At 33.5% G+C, this 24033-nt stretch overlaps 1 protein-coding gene and 1 long non-coding RNA gene across 5 annotated transcripts in view; one reads left to right on the top strand and one right to left on the bottom strand.

Moving 5' to 3' along the window:
• The window catches only part of LOC136271362 (uncharacterized), a 47383-nt gene extending 24525 nt beyond the window's left edge, over positions 1-22858 (bottom strand). The window contains exons 1-5 of one of the 3 annotated variants that reach the window (XM_066071279.1): positions 22413-22858; positions 15283-15420; positions 9363-9486; positions 7970-8032; positions 173-196 (exon numbers count right to left, since the gene is read on the bottom strand). In XM_066071279.1, the coding sequence (XP_065927351.1) occupies positions 173-196; positions 7970-8032; positions 9363-9486; positions 15283-15420; positions 22413-22789 (726 nt within the window). In that variant the 5' untranslated portion in view covers positions 22790-22858. The remainder of the gene's footprint in view (positions 1-172; positions 197-7969; positions 8033-9362; positions 9487-15282; positions 15421-22412) is intronic. The other 2 variants (XM_066071280.1, XM_066071281.1) reach the window with 2 other exon arrangements.
• Positions 13354-14674, top strand: LOC117688202 (uncharacterized). Of its 2 annotated transcripts, none has more exons than XR_010709722.1 (3): positions 13354-13861; positions 14034-14153; positions 14309-14674. It is a non-coding gene; the product is annotated as an uncharacterized lncRNA (long non-coding RNA). The 2 variants fall into 2 exon arrangements; XR_010709721.1 differs by having other exon boundaries at positions 13358-13861; positions 14043-14153; positions 14309-14671.
• Positions 22859-24033: the final 1175 nt, after the last annotated feature.

Genomic DNA, 24033 nt, shown 5'->3' with positions numbered 1-24033 from the left:
ACCAAAATGTCTACCGTAATATAATACCACTTATTGCAAAATATGACTTGATTTCTTTCTTTTTTCTACCACTACCAAGTTGAACGCATATTGTCAAATATGTGCATTAGGTGTTATAACGTGTAATTTAAAAGTAAGTACTAAAACACACCACACCGCAGAAACATCTTACCTGTGTATGCCTTTTATTTGAAAACTGCAAAAAAGTTACATACTTAGTTTATTAACTAAAAATTAGATACAATTGCGATAAAATTTATTTAAATTTTTTAAAGAATTAAAGCTATACACGCTATAATTTGCGTCAATATTGAATAAGGGGGAAAATGTATGTGTTTGATTACTTTAAAAAAGTTACTTTTATGTTGTTAATTACAATGCTCAAATCGATCACGTAACAAAAACATCAAATATTAAACAATAAAAAAATATTTATTTTCCTGCCAGGAAAGTATTGCCTCCTAATGAATATCAATATACCATGTGATATCGACAGCTAAATTTAGTCTATCATGCAAAACTTTGTGTAGGGTCAACATCTTCATAATTGTAATTATAGTTTTACAAAGGCCTATGTGTTTCCCCTATGTGCTATTTTTTGAACCTGTAAGTGTTAGTGCAAAAGTAAGGGTATCGTGAGTGACAAACGTATTTTATTTATTATACATGTATGTATTTCAAATTAACAGCTGTTAAGCATATTAAAAATCAAGTCGGATATCTAATTAGGCAAACAATAACGGCAACCTGATTTCCGGCGGACATGTGCAATAAGGTCGGTTTTGCTCTTCCTTCATCAATATTTATGAAAAGGTAATATTTTCCTGGCAGGAAAATTAACAATTATCAAAGGCCGGAACGGCCACAAAGGCGTCGAACTGCCATTTAATTCTTTTATATAGAATGATATCAATAATTTGAATTTCTGTTAATTTAATAGTCGTATATCAAATAATTTTAGACATAGAATAGAGAAGTATATGACATATGTTTTGTCAGTGCTGTTTTAAACAATTTTCACAGGTTCATGATTTGAATACATTAACAGTATGTCCCCAATTATAATAATAAAACACACTTATATTTATTTCAATTCCCGTTTGAAACAAGATTCCGTATGGTAAGGTTGTTTACAAACAAATCCACAACACGTGCTATCTAAAATGCTCGACCAGACCAACTACATTATCGTGTTTATTTTTAGCAACAAAATCACTAGATACGTTTATCGCTTACATTTATTTTGGAGATCGTGCCCGATAACAAATAAATTTACATCGCAAAATTTTATTTCTATCGGGCACGCTCTCCAATTAAAATGTAAGCGATAAACTAAAATAATATTTAGTGAATTTTTACACCTGATTGTATTCATCCGCCATTTCTTGATTAAGCAAATTTACACTTATGCAATGAGTTGTCAATAACCAGGTAGGCAATGGGTTTTTTGTACACAATTTAGTTTAATAAATGGAATAAAAATCGTGTAATACGTTTAATACTTTAAGGAACTTGTTTCTTATGCGCATTTAAAAGGCGGTGCAGTGCATGAATTTGGACGATTGCCAATCCAGACGATCGCTAGAAGGCTGTCGAGCATTAGCTCAACGCCTTAAAAAATCTATATCTTTGTAACGAGATGGAATTCACCATTGTAATTGACAGAATAAAGTTAACTTTTATAAGAAGACAAACACATGTGTTTTCACTGTCTTTCAAAATCGACGCCAATTATAGCGTGTATAGCTTTAACAAAAAAATTGGCTCTCAGGTCTTAATAGTTTCTGTTATTGTCCATATAGCGGCCTGTTGAAAAATCTCACATATGCATTTGTTTAAGCCTCACTCTGGAGTAAAAAAAATCAAAAATATGGTAATATATCCCCTTTCCCTACAGTCCCTGAAATGTTCTACTTTCCCATTTGGATGGTGAATGCAAGGTGAGCACACGCTGAGCGAACACTGAGCACAATCTGAGAGAACGCTAAATGAATTTGGTGAGTGCTTTAATGAACAGTGAACAAAGAGCAAATAAATTCAGAGCGCAAACGTGAGCGCAACGTCAACAATGAATGCACAGTGAACGATACATAAATGCTTTGTGTACACAATAACGTAAACAAACAGGTAAGCAATTACTAGGGCTGGGACGATTCAGGGTTCATTCAATTCCGTTCGGCTTTGATTCAAAATGCTACGGTTCTTTTTTTTTAGTTCGATTCCATTACACATATATCAGCCTTAATATTTCTAATTATAAAATAAAAACAAGGGCACCGCAAAGCGAAGCATACCCTTGCGACATGACTTGTTGTACGGGGAAAAGCATTATTTAGGAAAATACATGTAAATTTTTCAGATAAAAATTTATCAGATCAAAATTTGTATGACAGAAGTATTTCTAAAAACCACTTTGAATTCATAATTAATTTTCTATTTTATCCTTATCCCCAAGCTTTGTGGTGTATAAATTGGGGGGGGGGGGGGGAGGGGGGATACATGTGCGTGGTTGCACTTTTCCTATTCCTAGCAGATACTCAAAATATGTACACATATGCTTTAAAGTTAAATAATTTTGATTCATTAAGTGACATTCATTTTTATATAAGCATACATAAACGATCCGTATACATGTATATTATGAAAGGTAGCTGAAGATCTAGCTACTGTAGTCTGCTCTGATGGACAATTCTAGTTGCTTGTGGTATGTTAACCCATATAGATATGCAGTTATTATTGATATGAAACAATCTTCGCGTGATAAATGTGCGATATCTGTCAAAGTATCCTCCAATTTTGGACTAGTTCTATTGTAAGTAATACGGGAAAATTTGTCCGAAAGTCGACTGCTTGTTTCGATGTTAATCGGATGACTTTAATTTCTTGCCCGCTTCAACTTTTACCTATAGGCAATCTTCTAACCCTCCAATACTACAAAACGTTTGGGGTTTTATTTATATACAAACATACATACGCACAGCAGCGATTTAAGACATAACTGTATTCAATTTGTTAAAAAAGTATGTGTTTAACCATTTTTGCATCATCCAGTTTAATTTTTTTTTTCTGTAATACTTTGAATTGTGCGACATGGTTGACAGTCATAATATGGCAGCCCTTATTTGGAGCATGTGGTTTAGATTAATTTTTAAAACCCCGATCCCAATTTACTTTTCACGAACTTCGAGACACGTTTTTTTTTCTTAGACGATATTTGCTTTTAACTTTTGGGAATTTTCTGTGATGAAATTGGGAAAAACATGTACTTTTTACCGTTGGGAATGGGGCTGAATACAGGCCCCCTACGACCCCTAAAAAAACCCTGATAAAAGTCAGATTTATGGTATGAATAAAAGAAATCCGGATAATTTAGAGTTATCAAACTATGCTGAGGATCAGAGATCGTTAATAAAGTCATGAAAAACTATCTGAACAATGTACAATAATACATGTAGATCCTGTATAAATAAAATCCATTTTCCCCTTTGGATATCCTTATGTTTATAATCATAAGTCCCTTTCCTAACATGATAATTTATAGTCATATCACATTTTGAGTACTGTAGTTCTCAAATTGATTCTTAACAATTATTTATGTATGGGAAATAAACCTGCATCAAACTTTGAACCTCTTGTGAGGCCCAAAAATTGTCCTGGGGCTAAAGTCTTAACAATTATAAATAATCATATGGCTGGTTAGTTTCTAGGAAGAAGATTTTAAAAGAACTACTCTATATTTTCCTATGTAAAACATCAATCCCCCCCCCACTGTGGCCCACTCTTCCCCAGAGGATCATGATTTTTACAACTTTGAATCTACACTATCTGAAAATGCTTCCACAGAAGTTTCAGCTTTCCTGGCCAATTAGTTACTGAGAAAATATATTTTAAAGATTTACTCTATATATTCCAACGTCCCCCACCCCAATTGTGCCCCAATCCTAACACTTTGAGGTTCATGATTTTTACAACGTTGAATCTACACTACCTGACGATGCTTCCACACAAGTTTCAGCTTTCCTGGCTGATAAGTTTTTGAGAAGAAGATTTTTAAAGATTTACTCTATTGACGTATTCCTATGTAAAACTTCGACCCTCGATTGTAGCCCCACCCTACCCCTGGCGATCATGATTTTCACAACTAAGAATATACACTTCTTGTGTATGCCTTTACACAAGTTTCAGCTTTCCTAGCTGATGAGTTCATGAGAAGAAGATTTATTAAAGATTTACTCTATATATTCCTATGTAAAACTTCAATCCCCCCTCCCCCCCCCATTGTGATCCCACCCTTCCCCTGGGGTCATAATTTTGAATCAACTCTACCTGAGGATGCTTCCACACAAGTTTCAGCTTTCCTGACTGATTAGTTTCTGAAAAGAAGATTTTTTGTGCGAAGTGTGGTTAAAATTGGCCCAGAAGTTCTTGAGAAGATGTTGAAAATGTTAAAAGTTTACGGAGAGAAGACAGACGGACGACATACAAAATGTGATTAGAAAAGCTCAGGTGAGCTAAAAAGTAATGGAAAATTGTCATTCTACAGGCAATTAATACTTACACAAAATCTAAACAAGCTTGAAATTAAACCATGCTTTTAATTTTACATTTCCAAGAAGCTTCTTTTTTTAATAATTAATAATAAGTGTCTACAAATTACATATAGAGATTGGTAGATGCCTTAACCCTATTTTTCCAAGGGATGAAAGATATTGTATTGATTCTTATACTGTTGTTGTAAATGAACATCATAAACAACGACGAAGTGAATATTGTTTACTTTTTAAAAACGCATGTATTTCTAATAAAATTCTTAAATAAGAAGATATTCAATAAACAAGAATTAACAGAAGAAAATCTATGTATTAACTATATCTGGATTTGTGACAAATGTTTTACACAATCAAAAACTCGTAACACCAGGATATATTGTCTGTATCACTTGCCCCACATGTGGTTTTTTGTCATTAAATTGAATTGAATTGAAATTAGGAGACATCGAGCTGGTAGAACCAGTTGTATATTTAAATTGTGATGTACACAAGGTACAAATAGTAATTGATTTATCTTCTTCTCCATCAACTGTGTCCCCATGCTCACTTCTGACTGGCGGCCATTTTTGTTTATACACGTTAATAAGTAAATTTTGAACTGAACAGAAATCCGGAATTCCGGATCGGTGCACCGAATCAATAGGAATGAATTGCGTTGCACCAAACTTTTCAGTGCACTGCACAGCCCTAGCGATTACGTTTTTGTAATCATTAGATATATGTATCATAACATATAAAGCAGATAAAGAACTTTAATTTATTGTTTAAACAACCATTTACATCAGTTTTTTTTCCTTATCATAAAATAAGTGAGTTTATTGGTAATCGACTAATTTGTTTGGAGATAATAGTGTTGTAAAATCGGACCAATTTTACTATCAGTAATCAAATTGAATTGGCAGCTCACAATCGTTTATAAAATCGGTTATGTATAGACTTTCAAATTCCAACAAAGATTAATTTTTTTTTTTCACCCTGTCAATGAGTGAAAGATACCATCATCAAAGAAAAAACCTTTTTTTTTAAATTTATTATTCATATATCAATATTTTTTATGAAATTATCTTTAAATGAATTAAAGATTATACTTAGGTACCAACCTAGGGCCAAATTTTAATTCAAATTGGATTAGAAGCAAGTCAATAACAATAAAACAACTTCAAATATTTTTGAAAACTTAACCAATTTATTAAATTTAATTGATCTGATACATTAATACATTTTATACATTAAAATTTTTGGTAATTCTGTGAGTTAAATGACAAATAAAATCAGTCCATGTACTTTTGTATATATTGGAGGTATAAGTGCAACCCTTTGACCCTTTCATCATCAGAAGGCACCTGTTTCAAAAAATGTTGGTCCCTGCCCCATATTTCCATGTGTAAAATTAACAAGAGGCCCAGGGGCCACATCGCTCACCTGAGCAACAATTGCCTTACTTCTGATCAAATTAGCACTACAGTATCAAAATATCTTGACAACTAAGTACAGTAGATCTTGCTAAAAAAAAATTGAAAATCTGCCAATTTTTATCCACCTCTTTCTTTTGGTAAATACCAAGCCCCTTTTGTTGTTGTACCTGTAAGAATATTTTTCTCTATTCCTATATAACCCCCCCCCCCCCCTCATTTTGTGGCCCCACTTTTCTCTAGGGTATCATGGTTTCATCAAACTTATATCTCAAACCCGGCCCCGCCCTACCACTAGGGACTGTGATTTTGAATTTACACTACCCGAGGATGCCTCTACACAAGTGAAAGCTTTTCTGCCAAATGGTCTTTAAAAAGAAGATTTTTAAAGATTTGAACAAACTTGAATCTACATTATCTGAGGATGGTTACCCACCAATTTGAGCTTTCTTGGTCAAATAGTTTTTGAGAAGAAGATTTTTAAAGATTTTCTCTATATATTCCTATGTAAAACTTGATCCCCCAATTGTGGCCCCACCCTACCCCTGGAGACCATGATTTGAACAAACTTGAATCTATACTATCTGAGAATGCTTCCACTCAAATTTGAGCATTCCTGGCCTAATAGTTTTTGAGAAGAAGATTTTTAAAGATTATCTATATATTCCTATGTAAAACTTGATCCCCCAATTGTGGCCCCACCCTACCCCTGGAGACCATGATTTGAACAAACTTGAATCTACACTACCCAAGGATGCTTCCATTCAAATTTGAGCATTCCTGGCCTAATAGTTTTTGAGAAGTAGATTATCTCTATATATTCCTATGTAAAACTTGATCCCCCCATTGTGGCCCCACCCTACCCCCAAGGACTATGATTTGAACAAACTTGAATCTACACTACCTGAGGATGCTTCCATTTTAATTTGATCATTTCTGGCCAAATTGTTTTTGAGAAGAAGATTTTTATAGATTTCTCTATATATTCCTATGTAAAACTTGATCCCCCCCATTTTGGCCCCACCCTAGCCCCGGGGACCATGATTTGAACGAGCTTGAATATACACTACCTGAAGATGATTCCATTATAATTGGAGCATTTCTGGCCTAATAGTTTTTGAGAAGAAGATTTTTAAAGATTTTCTCTATATATTCCTATGTAAAAATTCATCCCCCTATTGTGGCCCCACCCTACCCCGGGGACCATGATTTGAATGAACTTGAATCTACACTATCTGAGGATGCTTCCACTCAAATTTGAGCTTTCCTATCCTAATAGTTTTTGAGAAGAAGATTTTTAAATATTTTCTCTATATATTCCTATGTAAAACTTGATCCCCCAATTGTGGCCCCACCCTACCCCCGGGGACCATGATTTGAACAAATTTGAATCTACACTACCTGTGGATGCTCCCATTTTAATTTGAGCTTTTCTGGCCCAATAGTTTTTGAGAAGAAGATTTTTAAAGATTTTCTCTATATATTCCTATGTAAAACTTGATCCCCCAATTGTGGCCCCTCCCTACCCCCGGGGACCATGATTTAAACAAATTTGAATCTATACTACCTGAGGATGCCACCGCACAAGTTTTAGCTTTTCAGGCCCAATAGTTTTTGAGAAAAAGATTTTTGAAAAATACCAACAAATTTTCAATAATTCTCAATTATCTCCCTTTTAAAAAGGGTGTGGCCCTTCATTTGAACAACCTTGAATCCCCTTCACCTAGTAATGCTTTGTGCCAAATTAGGTTGAAATCTGCCCAGTGGTTCTTGAGAAGAAGATGAAAATGTGAAAAGTTAATGACGACGACGACAACGATGACGACAACCACAACGACAACGACAGACAACGGACAAATTGTGATCAGAAAAGCTCACTTTAGCCTTTGGCTCAGGTGAGCTAAAAAGTTAACATAGACTTTTGTTACTCAAAATTGATTGCAGATTGTTTTAGACGTTTTACCTTAAAATATTTACAAGCCCATTGGACTTCTCAATTTAACTGACCTGACACCAAATCTCATTGGCCGTGGTCCTTTGGAAACTTGAGTTTTTGTAATGACTGATTTGCTGTTTGAAATAATATTAAAATTCTTCTTCAGTAAATCACTACCTCATATTAAAAACATTGAAAAATCCTGCACATAGTGTAATTAGAATAGTATGAATGTTTAACTTACATAATGCTCAAAGACTAGACAACTGATATTATTTTAAGAATATAAAGATCAAACACAAAAAAATCAAACTGTTTACAGCACAGGAAAAGCATTAATGACATGGCACTGCTCTGCAATCATTTACCCAGGTACTCTAATTTTGAAATGCAAATACATTTTAACAATCACTGATCCTCAACCATGTTAGACAACTCTGGGTTTTTTTTTATTTTTAAGTACGTACCATAAATCTGTCTTTTATATAGAAATTTAAAGTTTTTTTTAAAGTCTGATGGATGTCAATTTTGTGATCATTTATTCAACTAAAAGCTTGGCTTAGTGGGTAAAATGGAGATCTACAACATCATTAGGGGTTCAAGCCACCGATATACACTTATGAAAAATCTCAACTTGTACATGATTGTATATTTATTAATATTTACATCTACCAAGTATTACCGGTATTCCTTCCATTTCTTACGAAAACTTATAGTTAATTCATAGCTCTATAGAAACAGCCAGACTGAAATCTACATGCCCCGTTTATCGATTGGTTGAAATTTACAGCAGATTAAACTGAGATGAAATTGACAAGTCTGAAATTGACACACCCTGTTTATCGATTGGTCTGAACCTACAGCGACCTACAAAATATCACGGACTGCACGAAATCATCATGATGATGTCAAAACTCAAAGTCTCACAGGAGACAATTTGGCTGTTTCTTTTAGCTATCATACTTATGTACATAAACAGTAATTAGGTGAATTTTAATTACTTTTCATACTCAATTTATTAATCAGTTAAAAGAAAGATGTTAATATAAACAATATAATGCTTTCTTTGATGATTCATGTGGGTTATGAAGGTAGCGATCATTGCAGAAAAAATTACATAACCCGCGTTAGCGGGATATGTATTTTTTCTGCAATGTCGCTACCTTCATATCCCAAATGAATCATCAAAGAAAGCATTTAATTGTTTAAATAATCCATTGTATCCATCATAAGCAAATTTGCAATAACTTTGTGAAGTGCATGGAAACTATTAATGATTTTTTTTTTGTAATTTTATTTCATTAAAAAGGAAAAATAACATTTTTTTCATGAAAAAATTCTTTCAGGCTAGGGATCAGAATCTTAAATCATAATGCATTGATTTCAAAATCAGGGGATGAATTCTTTTTGGCTACAAAAAGTTATTTGGAGCTCTGGATTTAAAAGAAACTTAATAGTACATACCTCACAAATACAGAGAATTGGTCTTTGAAGTGCTGGATCTGTGCGACAACAGAGAATATCAGCTTTGGAGGACACTGTTCTACCCATAATTTGAGACTTTTTGGTGCTTATAAATGGCTGTGTCCTGTAAATATATATATAAATACATATTTCAACTAGATGCTGTCATTAGACAGTAATACCCGCACCAAGTGTTTGCCCCTAAATAACACTGTTTTGCACCAGTTTAATTAAAAATGCAAGCTCCAGTTATACATTTAAAAATTATAATTTTCATAACTGAAGAATGAGATCCCTTCCCATATGATAATACACATGAGCAGCACTTTATGTGCAATTTGGGGTTGAACTGTTTGCAGTGAATTTTCAGATAATCTATAATCTTAACATTTCATGTCATAGAAAGTATAGGCCTAATGGTCTATATACATGTAATTATTACAAACAAAATTAAAAATAAGCGGTTAACGGTTTTAGATTTGCTTCTGTGTGCCTACATGTACATCATCATGTACACAGATTTAGAGAAGGGGTGGGAGTGAGGGGTCCAGACCCCCCCCCCCCCAATGAAAATTCATTTATATCAATAGTAAAATTACCAAAAATACACCTTGGACCCCAATGCTCTTACAGACATGTAAACTCTCTAACCCACTGCGCTTCAATGTTAGGTAACATTATTTGGGGGGGGGGGGGGGGGGGGGGGGGGGGGGTAAATATTTAATTAATATTTATACTTTATTGTTTATCTCAATAGGAAGTATACATCACAATATGCAGGTTTTCTATGCCCCCCCCCCCCCCCGACTACTTTTTTGTGCAGCAAAGAATTTTCTGAAATTTACGTAGAAAAAATTGAATTAACAGTGCCCCCCCCCCCCCACTTTTCTGTGACCATGTAAAGATTGAATAGAAAATAAGGAAATAAACAGTGGAATTGAATTGAAAAGTATACTTGCTCCCCCCCCCCCTTCCCATATGCAGAAAAGGATTAGTTAAGATCAGCTAAAGGAATTCATTATTGTGTTTTAATTGGATTATCATTATGATGTTGACCAATATAGGTAAGCATAATACATGTAGTAGCAGTGGCACAATATAATGAGATGCCAGCATACATAAGTTTTACTTTCACTTTCTAAATGTGATCTCCCTTTGACAGCATACTGTATCATCATCTTTTAATATTTAAATAAGCTTATCATTGTTACCTATCCTATCACATTTGTAAAGTTTCTGTCATTTGAATTGCAAAAGTTATTTTTTTCATTTGTCAGACTTACACTATTGAGTTGACCCTATATTGACCCTGTATAAACAATTTCGTATTTAAGGACGATGTGCGGTATTATGCATTTTTTGCCCCCAAAATTAAAGTTTTATTACAAGCTTTAAAAATAAGATGGAAGATAGTTAAAATCGTATTGATAATAAGGGTTTAAAAGTTTATCACCAAAGTGACATCATAATGTAGAATTATGACGTCATGAAGATTGCCTTATTTTGATAATTTGATGTTTTGTAGCAAAATGTGGGTGTTTTCCAATGGTTTTTTGAATGGGAAACATCGAGCGCAGGCTTGCTCTAGTACCATTTTTTTAGTATAAAGTGTATAATTATCTGAAGAAAAACATCTGTTAAAATCGTAGTTGAGCACACCTGCGCTCTATATTTCCGAATGCAATATATAATGCAAAAATGAGAATATTTTCATTTGTTTGCATATTTGCGAGAATAAGGTCATTTGGATGACGTCATAGATAAACAGCTAATGCGCAATGATGACTAAAATCAAGATTAAAGTGATAGGCGTCCACTGTACAATGATTTATGAAGATTTGATTTTTTTACGATACTATTTAAAAATTGGTTAAAAACTGGGGGCAGATATTTAACCAAACCACACATAGTCCTTTGTGTATTACTTAAGAAATAAAGTACGAGTTTTCGTGAATGTTGCAGAATAACCTACGAGGTCGAGAAATGTTGCTTTGAAATATAAAAGCCGAGGCGTAAGCCGAGGCTTTTATATTTCAAACAACATTTCGAGACCGAGGAGGTTATCCTGCAACATTCACGATAACAAGAACTTTATTTCTATTCTACTAACAGCCCAGTATTTCTACAGATCGTTTCTCCTATAGAAAGACGATCTAGGTCATTTTGACGGCTGTTCCGGGTAACCCCAACGGTTTCGTTAGTAATGTTTACATGTGTATCGATCAAAGGAATCACATGCAGACGACATAATTTTTCTTGGATTTTTAATACTCTTCTTTTATTTATAAAATATCTTTGAATCATATTCCTAATATTTTAAGGGCAATTTAATACGATTATTACTTCTATATGTTATATATATTTATGCAAAAACACGCAGTGAAAATGTGCAAGGGAGGTCCTAGGAACAGCCGCATTGATCTCTTAAAAATAAACATTTGAGGAAATACACATCGTTTTGACTGGAACTAACACGTGAAATTGACATGGTTTTAAAACTTTTTACGGTTTGAAGTTGTACTTTCATGATCAGTGCGAGACAAATAGGTATATCTGATCTGATAATTTACCGATGACGTTCGTGGTATATTGGTGAATAATGTCCGCGGCATCTCTTTGATCTTGGCAATAACTGTAGTAGAAATGTAAGTAAGTGTAGACACTTATCATTTTTATATGAGTTATAATTGGAAGGAAGGAGTATTTCTTTCTTAATGTTTTAGAATGTAGGTCATGACCTTAGAGTGAACTAATTCACTTGTTACTTTAGACTCAATCAACAACAGAGACACAAGGTAATTACATAACAATGAACATGCAACTACTATTATTAAAAAACTTCTATGACGGTACCCATTGTATTTAGTCAACGTTTATTTGCACTATTCAATCAACAGTTGTTGGATATATAAATATCCAACTGATGGGCAGTTGGATATTTTTAATATCCAACCGCCCATCAATTGGATATTCAAATATCCAACAGAGCATAAAACAAATAAAAATGACAAAATGTTGAAACATGTATTTCAACCATAAATCCAAATTTATAACACAGAATTTTGTCATCCATAAATGTTTATCCGATAAGTCACGAATGAAATTTCAGCAGAAATATCTCCTTTTCTTAATTTTGATAGATTTGGAAGCACATATAAATCACTTCCATAGTTCCATAAACACTTTTAGACTTCCTCTTTGAACCTTGAACCATATTACTCCTTTTCATTAGTTTTACCAATATAGGGAATATTGTCGCACTATGACTTCATAAGACTCCTATCAAAATTTTTAACAAATCGTCCGTTAATTTTCGTCAAATTTCTGATTTGTCATTTCTCCTTGCAAGTCTAAAATATCATTCAAACGGTATCCGTGTCTTTCCCGGTAATGTAGACCTCTATATACAATGTATGAATTTTTAACTTACATTATATGTACTTTGAGTTAAAAAATTTATCATCTAAATTTAAGTCTGTTCAGTACAGCGGATTGGTTTACTATAACATGCACACCAGTTCACTCGTCCATGAATAAAAGGTGTGTTTGGTTAGGCTATTGTGTACGGTACTATTGAAATCATAAATGAGCTAGATGCTTTTGTATTACCGCGCAGTTGGATATATGAATGGGTCAATGGTTCTTTGAGGTTCAATGGGGGAAATTTTTTTAAGTAAGATAAATAACTTGATTGTGTTGAATAGTTTAGAGAAAACATCCCCTCCTCGGGCCGAATGTTTTTTCTAAACTATTCAACACTACTCGTTATTTATCCATTACATATCTGTTTCATTTGGACTGAAAAAATTTGCTCTGAACTGGTAGAACATGTTAAGTCATCAGTCTGAATGACTGATTGAATTTTCTGAAACTCTGGTATTCATGTTAGGTATGTGCCAATTAGGGTTTAGTGGAGAGTATATATGCTCTGAAAACAGAAATTTGTGTGATCAAATTTAACCTTAACCATACATGCCAACTATCCCGATTTTTGCGGGATTCTCCCGATTTCACGTCGTCTAAAATACAAATCCCGATATCCCGATCGGGATTGTCAAAATACCCCGAAATCCCGATTCTCAAAAAATCCAACCCGTTTTACGACAATAAGTCCCGATTTCCATCTAAAATTTCAAATCCCGCGCTGCTTGTCTATGCTAACCAATCAAAAAGCGGGATTATGACCGCCATTGCTGTTTACCTGTATCGCGTGTGTGTAGTGTATATCGGGATGTGTGAATTGGTGTAATTACCTGTACGCTACCTGTGTCTGGGTGTTTGCAAACCTAATGAGGAGCATGTTTTGATAGTAATTAATCGGGAAGTATCGGGATGGATAGCAAATTGCCACACTTTTTACACAAACTTCGACAAGAATGGGGTTACACCACCTAAGAAAACGAAACTTTCATCCCGATATCGGGAGGCAGATTCCCGATTTTCGGGATGACTATCGGGATCGTAATTGGATGACAACCATGTATATTGCCGTGCAATAGGTATGTTTAGCTTATATATAGTACAACTGATTATATTTATTGACAGGGCTAATTCTATTGCGTCTACAATACACATGATGACACAAGGAGAGATTGACAGCTTTAATAGATTATCTACAAGAAGAATAGATATGTTAAACATTATGAGTAACAATTTTTTTTTTATTTTGAGGGATTTTAGGGTAGACCATGGTGGAATGAATGATGTTACAAAGAACACGAAAACAGCCATCCATCAAGCCACATGCTGCTATTAACTTCTTTGTGAAATCAAAATTGGAGCAAGATGAAGGTAACTAAATTTTTTTTATAAGCTAGTATATAATATCTTTAAACAATTTTAAGCCAAGAAACAATTATAAATACTTTCTCTCACTTTTTATAGCAACTTTACCCATAAATGCTTTTTAATGTCTAATTTAATTAATTATTCATTTTATTTTGTAGATGTCACAAGAGCAGAGGTCCTGTTTGCCAACTGTGTTGCAGAATTTAGTGCTTTTTGAACTGCTATACCATACTATTTATTGTTTGTTGAGATTTTAAAGATTGATTTAATAAAGATTGATTTAATATATGAAAATAAAGTTATGTACTTTACTTATGATTTCATTTGAAAGAGGAGATTGTTTGATAAACACATTAGGATAATTATAAATTGATAAAGAAACAGATGAATTTCCAAGAGTTCAATTGTTTATAGTATACAAAGCAATTACACGACAAAATGCCGCGAAATTTCCTTCTAGGAAAATGTCGTCGTGCGTAAAATCCCCCATGGAGATTTTCAAAAGTTGGCATGTATGCTTAACCCTTGACATACAAACTTTATTCAAAGTCATTGTATACCCTTTGACCATAGGCACTCTGCAAATGAAGTTTGAGGCAGATTGGACCAAGGGGAGAGAAGATATACTTCGGATAAGGATTTGTCATATAATTCTGCTATGACCTCCGTCTTCGATCCAGAAACAATGTTCAAGGCATTGCATACCCTTAACCCAAATGCAATCTGTGGGTGAAGTAAGAGCCAGATTGGGCCAAGCGGAGAGAAGATATGCTCCAGACAAGAGATCTCGGACAGACGGACTGACTGATGAAAGGACGAATGGACAAACTGATCACTATAGGGCGCCCACAGAGCGGGGGTCAATCATTGGCGTGTCATTAATCAACTCTTACTTTTGATCCCATGAATTTTCGATTGTATATGATTATGAAAGATCATATATCTGCCATATGACAGCTTTGTTGACTTGCTGGACAACCCTACAGCATGGTACATGGTTTTACCTTGTAAGGCAAATGTCTTAGACTGCATTGCAATTTGGCTGATTTTAAAAACTGTGAGCAATCAGTTATGAAAAATAATCTACTTTTTATGAGATTCTTAGATTAAACAAAATTGTGTGTATACTCACCAGGTATAAATACCAAATAAATGCAGCAACTTTTCAAACAAGCACTGGTATTTCCACTCAGATATTTTTGTGTTTGGCTTATTTTCTGAAACTATTTGTGCCAAACAGTAGTTAAACTCATCCAGTTTGAATAAAAACCTACAAAAAGAAGGAATATTATGTAAGAATCATAGATTTTTTTTTTCATTTAGACAATAAATGTATCATGTGTATTAAAACTAGATTTAAATCTAATGATCTTCACATCAAAATCCTGATGAATCAGTAAGTTGAGTAAATCTTTGTAACAAGTCGGAATTAACCATTGCAATTTACAGAATAAAGGAAACATTTATAAGTGAACAAACACATGCATTTTCACTGTCGTTAAAAATTGACACAAATCATAGGGTGTATGGCTTTGAATCAAGAGGCCCAGGGGCCACATTGCTGAGCAACAAAAGCCATAACTCTAATCAAATCAAATGCAAAATATCTTGACACAGAACAATTAGAAGATCTTGCACAAAGAGTAATTTAAAAATCTGTGTTTTTTATTCACACATTTTCATGGTAAATACCAAGTCCCTTTAGTTGTTATACCATTGGTGGGAATGTTTTTCTCCATTCCTATTTATATCTAAAAAAAAATTCCCTCTTTTTAGTGGCCAAACTTTTCTCCAATGAATCATGGTTTTACAAGGGCATGTTAATGTCTGTACTTCATACGATATGACGTCATAATTAACTTTGACGCCATGATCTGCATTCCTATCGATAGTTCTCAGGGAATGTATCTTAACGTTAAAAGTGAATTATATCAAACCAGTATAATACCGCACGTTTCCTTTACATAGATGCTGCCGTTAATGCTAGACCTACAGAATTCATTCATATTCAAAACCAGAATAAAAAAATTGGCAGTTTTAAAGCTTCGTTTTAGGTAAAAGACTATTTATAAACTAGTGGTTTAAAGACTCTCCCTGCTACGCATAAACAACTGAATGAAGAAATTTTAATGCATGCATAACCAGCTTGGCGCGGGTGAAAGATCAACACAATTTTAGAATATTTTACGTAAAACTGCATGCATGGTAGAGAATATAAGTCCCAATGTGAATTGTGCTTGGGAAACCTACAGATTTACCTCAGTTTTTTGTAAATCGCTTTTGATTAGTAAAAATGTGCATCATTTTGATGATTTTGTGGAATGTTTCAACAATGCCTTCCATAAACGAAATATCTATTTCTTTCCCAAGCAAGAACTTCAAAGCATATGTTGTTACAAATATTGATGGGAATCAGTGAGATTTTCATAATTGATAATCGGTCCCAAAACTAACTAATTATCGATTATAATTGGAGATTTTTATATTTTATAGTGTAGTGCTAAATAAATGTAAATAAACAAGAGGCCCATGGGCCACATCGCTCACCTGAACAGCAGTTCCTTGTAACATTCTATTTCATAGCATGTGCTATTTCAGTTTTAAACTTTAAACCCCTTTCTGGGACCCAGTATTGGCTCAAGGTTTATGGTTGGTTTTAACAATATAAATAGTAATAAAAGAATGAAAATGTGTAGCACTGCGACGGGACCGCACATACACAGCATGAAAAACTGAACGTAGAAGAGTTCCACAGAAAAAGGAATAACTCTCAGACTGTAAAGAACAACATCAAGAAAGATAACTCTTGGTCCCACCACATTAGAATTTACACTATTGGAGGATCCTTGCATAGTAATTTCACAAACTGTAACATTACAGTTCTCGAAAAAAACCTTTTTAAAAACATTTTTAATATATCTTTTTATGTTAAACTTTGAACCCCTCTTAGGGCCCCAGTATTAGTCCAGTGCCAAAGCTTTATTAATTTGGAATCTACAATATTTAAAGATGCTCGCATAGTAATCACATAAGTTGAAGCATTGTAGTTCTCTAGAAAAAGATTTTAAAACATTTTCCCACTACATTTCTATGTTAAACTTTGAACACCTCTTGGGGCCCTAGTATTAGATCGAGGGTCACGGCTTTTATAATTTCAAATCTACACTATTTAAGGATGCTTACGTAGTTATCTGACAAATTGAAATATTGTAGTTCTCAAGTAGAAGATTTTTGAACATTTTCCATATATACTCTACATTTAACTTTTAACCCATCTTGGGTCCCCAGTATTAGTCCAGGGGTCACTATTTTAAAACTATCGAATCTACATTATGGAAGGTTGTATGCATAGTTATCTCACAAATTGTAGCATTGTAGATCTCCACAATTTTTACAATTAAGAATCGTAACTATATATATTTACATCATCCAGTGTCTTTGTCTGTGATAACACTACATATCGATTTTGTACTATATAACCCATAATACAAATGACGCCAAATTGAGGCACCGGCGGGGTTTGCTTATTTATAGTTAAAGATTTAATTGTACGATGGCTTAAAATTATATAAATATAAGTAATAAGGTATCATTCTTTGAATATTATGAGGTGATAATTTCAGTCGGGGCGTGATCAAATCTATCATAAAGCCCTTCATATACAACCTTTTGTGTAAATATTGGATATTTCTGGTGCAGTGGTTTTTGAGAAGAAATTTTTTTTAACATGTTTCCTATGTATTTCTATGTTTAACTTTGACGACTACAAAGGATCCAGCTGACATTTTCGTTAATATAGGAATATCATTTATTTAAATTTCCCTACCAATAGTCGTATATAAAAAAATATCAGAATAAAAATGTTTTGTGTAACTAAATTCGTACATATTATAGTACATGTATTTATTGACAAGCAGACAACATACAAATACACATAAAACATGGGTTCATCCACAAGAGTTCACAATAGCCTTCGCCATGCACCGTGACACATCCGTCCTCGACCAGGGAGCCCGTGAGATATAGACCCATGCACAATATGCCCTGTCCGATGTCACACCTTAGTTAGATCGTACGTATAATAAGTCCATAAATACCACAATATGAAACTATATTTTTATATGCAATTTTAACATCACCATGTGATTGTATACTCAGTACATTTCCTTATAAAATACTTAGTGATGCATTTGTAATACAATGAATCATAACGCATCATGGTCTATAGGAAATTCTATAGGAAATTTCAAAGTTAAAAAAGAATTATCTTTTTTTTGCTTTAAACAGTCTTTGAACAAATTTCACCGGTTCATCGTTTGTATACAAGGGTAACACATAAACAGTGTTTCCCTAATTATAATAAAACATATTTTTATTGATTGAATTCCCCTGTGAAACAAGATTTCTTATGGTATGGTTGTTTACAATTAAATCCACACCACGTGCATTGATCTGCCGTATCTATAATACTCAACCAAACTAGCTGCAATATTGCCACAAAATCACAAGAAACATTTATCGCTTACATTTATTTCGGAGACCGTGCCCGATAACAAATAAATTTCCATATTAAATTTCATTTTTATCGGGCACGGTCTCCAAATAAACTGTAAGCGATAAACTAAAATAATATTTATAGTAAATTTTCACATCTTATCGTATTCATCCGTCTTTTCTTGAATATACAAACTTATATACTAATGCAATGATCGAGTTGTCAATAATAAGGGAGACACAGTTGGGTTTTTAGTGCACAATTTAGTTGAATAAATGGAACAAAAATCTTGTAAACATTTTTCCTATGTATTTCTATGTTAAACTTTGAACCCCGCCCGGGGCCCCAGTTTTGGTCCGAGGGTCACGATTTTTACAATTTAGAATCTTCATTATATATACAAGCTTTTGTGTAAATATTGGCATTTCGGGTGCAGTGGTTCTTGAGAAGAAGATTTTTGAACATTTTTCCTTGGTATTTCTATGTTAAACTTTGAACCCCGTCCGGGGCCCCAATTTTTGTCCGAGGGTCACAATTTTTACAATTTAGAATCTTCATTATATATACAAGCTTTTGTGTAAATATTGGCATTTCAGGTGTTTCTTGAGAAGAAGATTTTTAAAGACACACACCCTATACTCACTGTTTCGCAATTATCTCCTTTTTGAAAAGGGAAGTGATCTTATTTTAACAATTTATAATCCCCTTTCCATAAGGATGCTCTGTACCAAATTTGGTTAAATTTGGCTCAGTGGTTTTAGAGAAGAAGTCGAAAATGTGAAAAGTTTACAGACGGACAGACGGACGACAGACAAAGGGTGATCAGAAAAGCTCACTTGAACGGTTCAGGTAAGCTAACAAGTTACAATGAACAGACTTATTACTAGGCTTTCGTAATTTGATTTACTTAGTATTTCTAGCTATAAAATCAAAGGCCGGAACGGCCACAAAGGCGTCGAGCTGACATTTTTTTCTCGCATTATCACCGGTGTGAGATCGGTTTGTCCGGTGTGAGACAGCAGTGTGAGATTTTTCTGTCTTACACTGTGTATTACTACGCCGTTTTAAAACGTAAACAAACGTTGTCTGCTGTAGGAAAATGCAAAATGGTGGATTGAGATTATCCATTAAGTAAATGTTTTGCTAAATTAATTACAATTTATCAACATTTTTAATTAAAAAACTGTCGTATGCTCTCATTTTGACTTGCACTATTTGAAGCACGCGGAGGAATAAACTGAAAGTAATCTTTTGAACGTCATAACCGAAAGTTGTCAAACATCATTTTATAAAGTAATATAATGCGTGAAAAATAATCATTCATTATATACTCGTGTGGGATAGTGAAATTCCACCTCGGGGCCAAGATTCACAGTCTAGGACTCGGCAAAGCCTCATCCTAGACCGTGAATCTTGTCCCCTCTGTGGAATTTCACTATCCCACACTCGTAATAATGAATGATTCTATTATTCTTTTATATAGAATGATACCAATAATTTGAATTTCTGTACTAATAGTCATATCAAATGATATTAGACTTAGAATAGAAAGTATTTGAATTATGTTTTCTGCTGCTTTAAAAACAAAAATCGGTATATTTTCTTATAAAATAGGTAGTGGTGCTTTTTTAATACAATAACTCATCATAACTGCAAAAATCGAAGAAATTTCGAAGTTCAAAAAGTATAAATAAGAAATATTTTATGGTCAAATTCAATCTTAAAATACGTAATCGGCAATTATCAATACTACTGTTTATACAATAGACTGACACCGGTTGTGTTAATAATCTTGCCCTAAGGCTGAGATCTTTACGGCAATTTCACTCCCTGTATATATAAAGAGTACCGTTATAAGAGTGATTATAGTTCATTGATTAATTACTGTCCAATTCTTTGATAATTGTTAAATACAATTTTTAGGAATCGCTCCGAAACAATTTTAGAGAAAATTAATGAAGCTGCATTGAAAATAGTAGTTAAATTATTCATAACAAACCATTTTGAGGCTGTTAATATATCGTTCATCTAAAAATTTAATTCATATTAATGAAAAATTCAACACTTTTTCACCAACGTTTTTTACTCGCTTCGAGTTTACACACCATGTTGACATTCGAAACTCTCGGGATTTTTATAATAGAGTTACTGTTATCTTCCGTATTTCCTTTGATAACCAAAATATATGACAAAATTTCAATGAAAATTTACATGTATTTTAATTTATCCATGCAAATGTGATATTGTGGAAATATAACTAAAGAGCCTCTCGTGATTAAACGTGAATGTAATGCGCATATGCAAGATTGTAAAATCCAAAAAATCCAGGTGATTTCCAGATTTTTTAAAGGCATTTTCATTGATTATGAATTAGCGAAGCTTGGTTGAGAAAAAAAAACAACAAATTGGTAATCTTCAAGTAGCAATGATGTTTAAAATATATAAAACAAAAGACAGTACTCTTCCGATTTCTCAGTATTAAAGACCAAAAATTCGAGTCTATTATTGTAATATAGTTGTATAGATTGTTTAAATGTTAATCATTAATAATAATTGGTAGCAATATCGGGGACATCGTGGCATCATACACTGATAATGTTACTGCAGTTTTATACGCCATTTTGAAGTGATAAGTTCGACGTATAGTGTGAATCGACGTATTGTAGGATTTTGTTAAAAATTTTGGCTAAAAACAAGCAATTTGACTAGTCGTCCGCATCGATGATTCGTCGGGAAAATACGATAGCCATTTCCTCTTATTACTTCCTGTAAAAATGGCAGCCATTTTTTAAAGCATCGTAAAGAGAAACATTTTCTTTTGAGCATTTACAAACAAAATAAAGACTAAAATGCTATTTCATTGCTAATGCAAGTTAAATTATTTTGTTTAAAACTATTGGCATACAGATTATATCATTCATTGATGAATTATGTCTTGAAACAAGTTATATCTTAATCTATACCAAAATCAAAGACCACAAATATGCTAAATCGGTTTATCTAATAATCGTTATCTGACAAATTGACTATCAGATTAAGCGGAACCCTTTGTATAACTTGGGTAAACATTGAGTTCATTTCTTAAGTAATCCGAAAGTTTTCCACACTCTTAAATGTTTATAATATAATTTAGCTACATAACAGTTTTGACAACTTTATATACAAAGTACTTTGAATTCATATTTGGCGGACTTAAAAATAGCTGATATATGAAGCTCGGATATTTTTTGAAAAATAAAACAAAACATTCACTCAGGTATCCTTGTATTAAAGGTAAGTGTATTGATCGAAATATTTTGTTATATAAAAACTGTCATGCACCGGTGCAATGGTGGAATGTCTAATCTCTAAAAGTTTTATTGTATGTCATTAGATTTCAAAATATTTACATAATTTAGCAAATAATATATTTTTGAATTCTTGCAATGTCTAAGTTAATTGATTTGTTCGATAACTATAACTTTGTGAGACAAAAGTTTTGATGGCTGAGAGTGAAGTTAATTCTTTTAACATTAGTGATGGCTGCATAAATATACAAGGATGTGCAGTCATGTGCAATCGAACTGTACTAGGCCTCATTAAGCTCGAAGTTCTTATCGTGAGGTAGTGGTTAGCCAGGTAGGATGCATCACGGCTTTCTACTAAAAAAAACTGCCGAACAATCTCGAACATATCTTGTTTTTCTTAATGACATTTATGAAAATAAATCTGATTAATGTAAATTTGCAATAATCTGATGAACACGATGAACTGAATAAAACAAATACTTTTTCAGGAGGGGTTCGGCTTGCATAACTCTGAGTTGCAGCTGATTTGGTTCCCATCCCCTTGCAAACTTCTCAATAGGAGTAGTTACGTCTGGAGGAAGATCCTCCAAAGATTCGTAATTAAGTTTAAGGTCACATGCATTAAGGCATCTCTCAACTTCCAAACGATCTTCCTCATATAAATGAAACAGAGACCATTCTGACGAGATAATTCGGATGATATCCTCTTGCTTATAACTAACACATAATTTGTCAACAAAATGACAATCCCAGTCAGATGTACATTTTGGAAACTGTTCTACATCACTTGAACTCGGTGAACTTGTTTTAGAAATTTCAGAGTCTGAGGCAGATGTAGACTCTTCGTGTTGGCTCATCTTTGATGATCAACGTGATTTTCATACCCATACACATTGTAATGCGTGCGCATTAACATCCTTTGGATCGGTGATATTCTGAACCCTTGTCGTTTCGGTCCTCTGCGTTTTCAGCCCTAATTGGAAAAAGAAGCGGATTTGACAAAAGAATCATACTTAAAGGAGTCTGGGTGGTAAAATAAAAAATAACCATCAGATTCGCCTTAAATTTTAAGATATGATATTTTCAGCCATAGACTAACGTGAAAAAACATGCGCAATGTGAGCACATTTCGAAATTCCCTCACCTTTTTCATTTTTGTACAAACTACGGAGGAGGAAGGTGTGATTCTGCAGGATTATAATATAGATACATGGATATGTGATTGTTCGTTTTCATTTAATATTATTTTTCTATTCAATTTCACACAAACACTGACAAATGGACGACGTTAATCGAGCACATCGCACAGAGTGAATTTATCAGCTGTTTATTGTGCTTTAAAATTCGCGCAATGCGTTTTTTTTTGTTTTTTTTTCTGAATTTGTGTTCGTTTTTGGATATTTCGATTCTCATGGATACTCTGTGCAGTTTTCACGTAAAAGCTGAGATTCGAGGAACAAGTAATGTTGTGTTTTTCTCTCATACATTGTGTTTGTGTGAGGTCTCCAATAATCTGCTGCAGTCCAGTATGTCACCCATAGCCGTCTAACAAGAGACTTAATTATTGGACGGCTAAGGTAAGTTATTAGAGGGTTGCAGGGGAATAACAGATTTACACAGAGGCGGATCCAGCAATTTGGAAAAGGGGGGGTTCCATTTGATGAAAATCAATATGTGCAAAATTCATCATTTGTCAATAAACAAGGACTTTTTGAACGTTTTCAGTGCGTATACAACTGTATTTAATAAAAAAAAAAAATAACTCAGACTAATTGCGACAAACTATTATAGAAATGGATATTTTTGGGTATTTTGGGTATTTTTTTTTATGTCGTTGATGTTTTTAAATTCAGAACTATTTATCAATTTAGATTTCTATCGATTGCCTTCTTAAATCAAGGTCTAAATGATAGGATATGACAAAAAAAATGGGGATAATTTATCTGCTGAAAAGATGGTACGTGTGTAATACAATGGTAAAAGCAATTGTCGTCCAGTACAGATGCGATTATATTTAGAAAAGTTTTTAAAAGTTGTGCATTTTCATAATGGTTAACCCCTTACACGATATTTTTGTAACAGAATTTCCGATTCATGGTAA

Source organism: Magallana gigas, chromosome 9 (assembly GCF_963853765.1).
Source record: "Magallana gigas chromosome 9, xbMagGiga1.1, whole genome shotgun sequence".
In the NCBI taxonomy this organism is placed as follows: domain Eukaryota; kingdom Metazoa; phylum Mollusca; class Bivalvia; order Ostreida; family Ostreidae; genus Magallana; species Magallana gigas.
The sequence above is the reverse complement of the archived record's forward strand: the minus strand, read 5'-3'. Positions and strand labels throughout refer to the sequence as shown.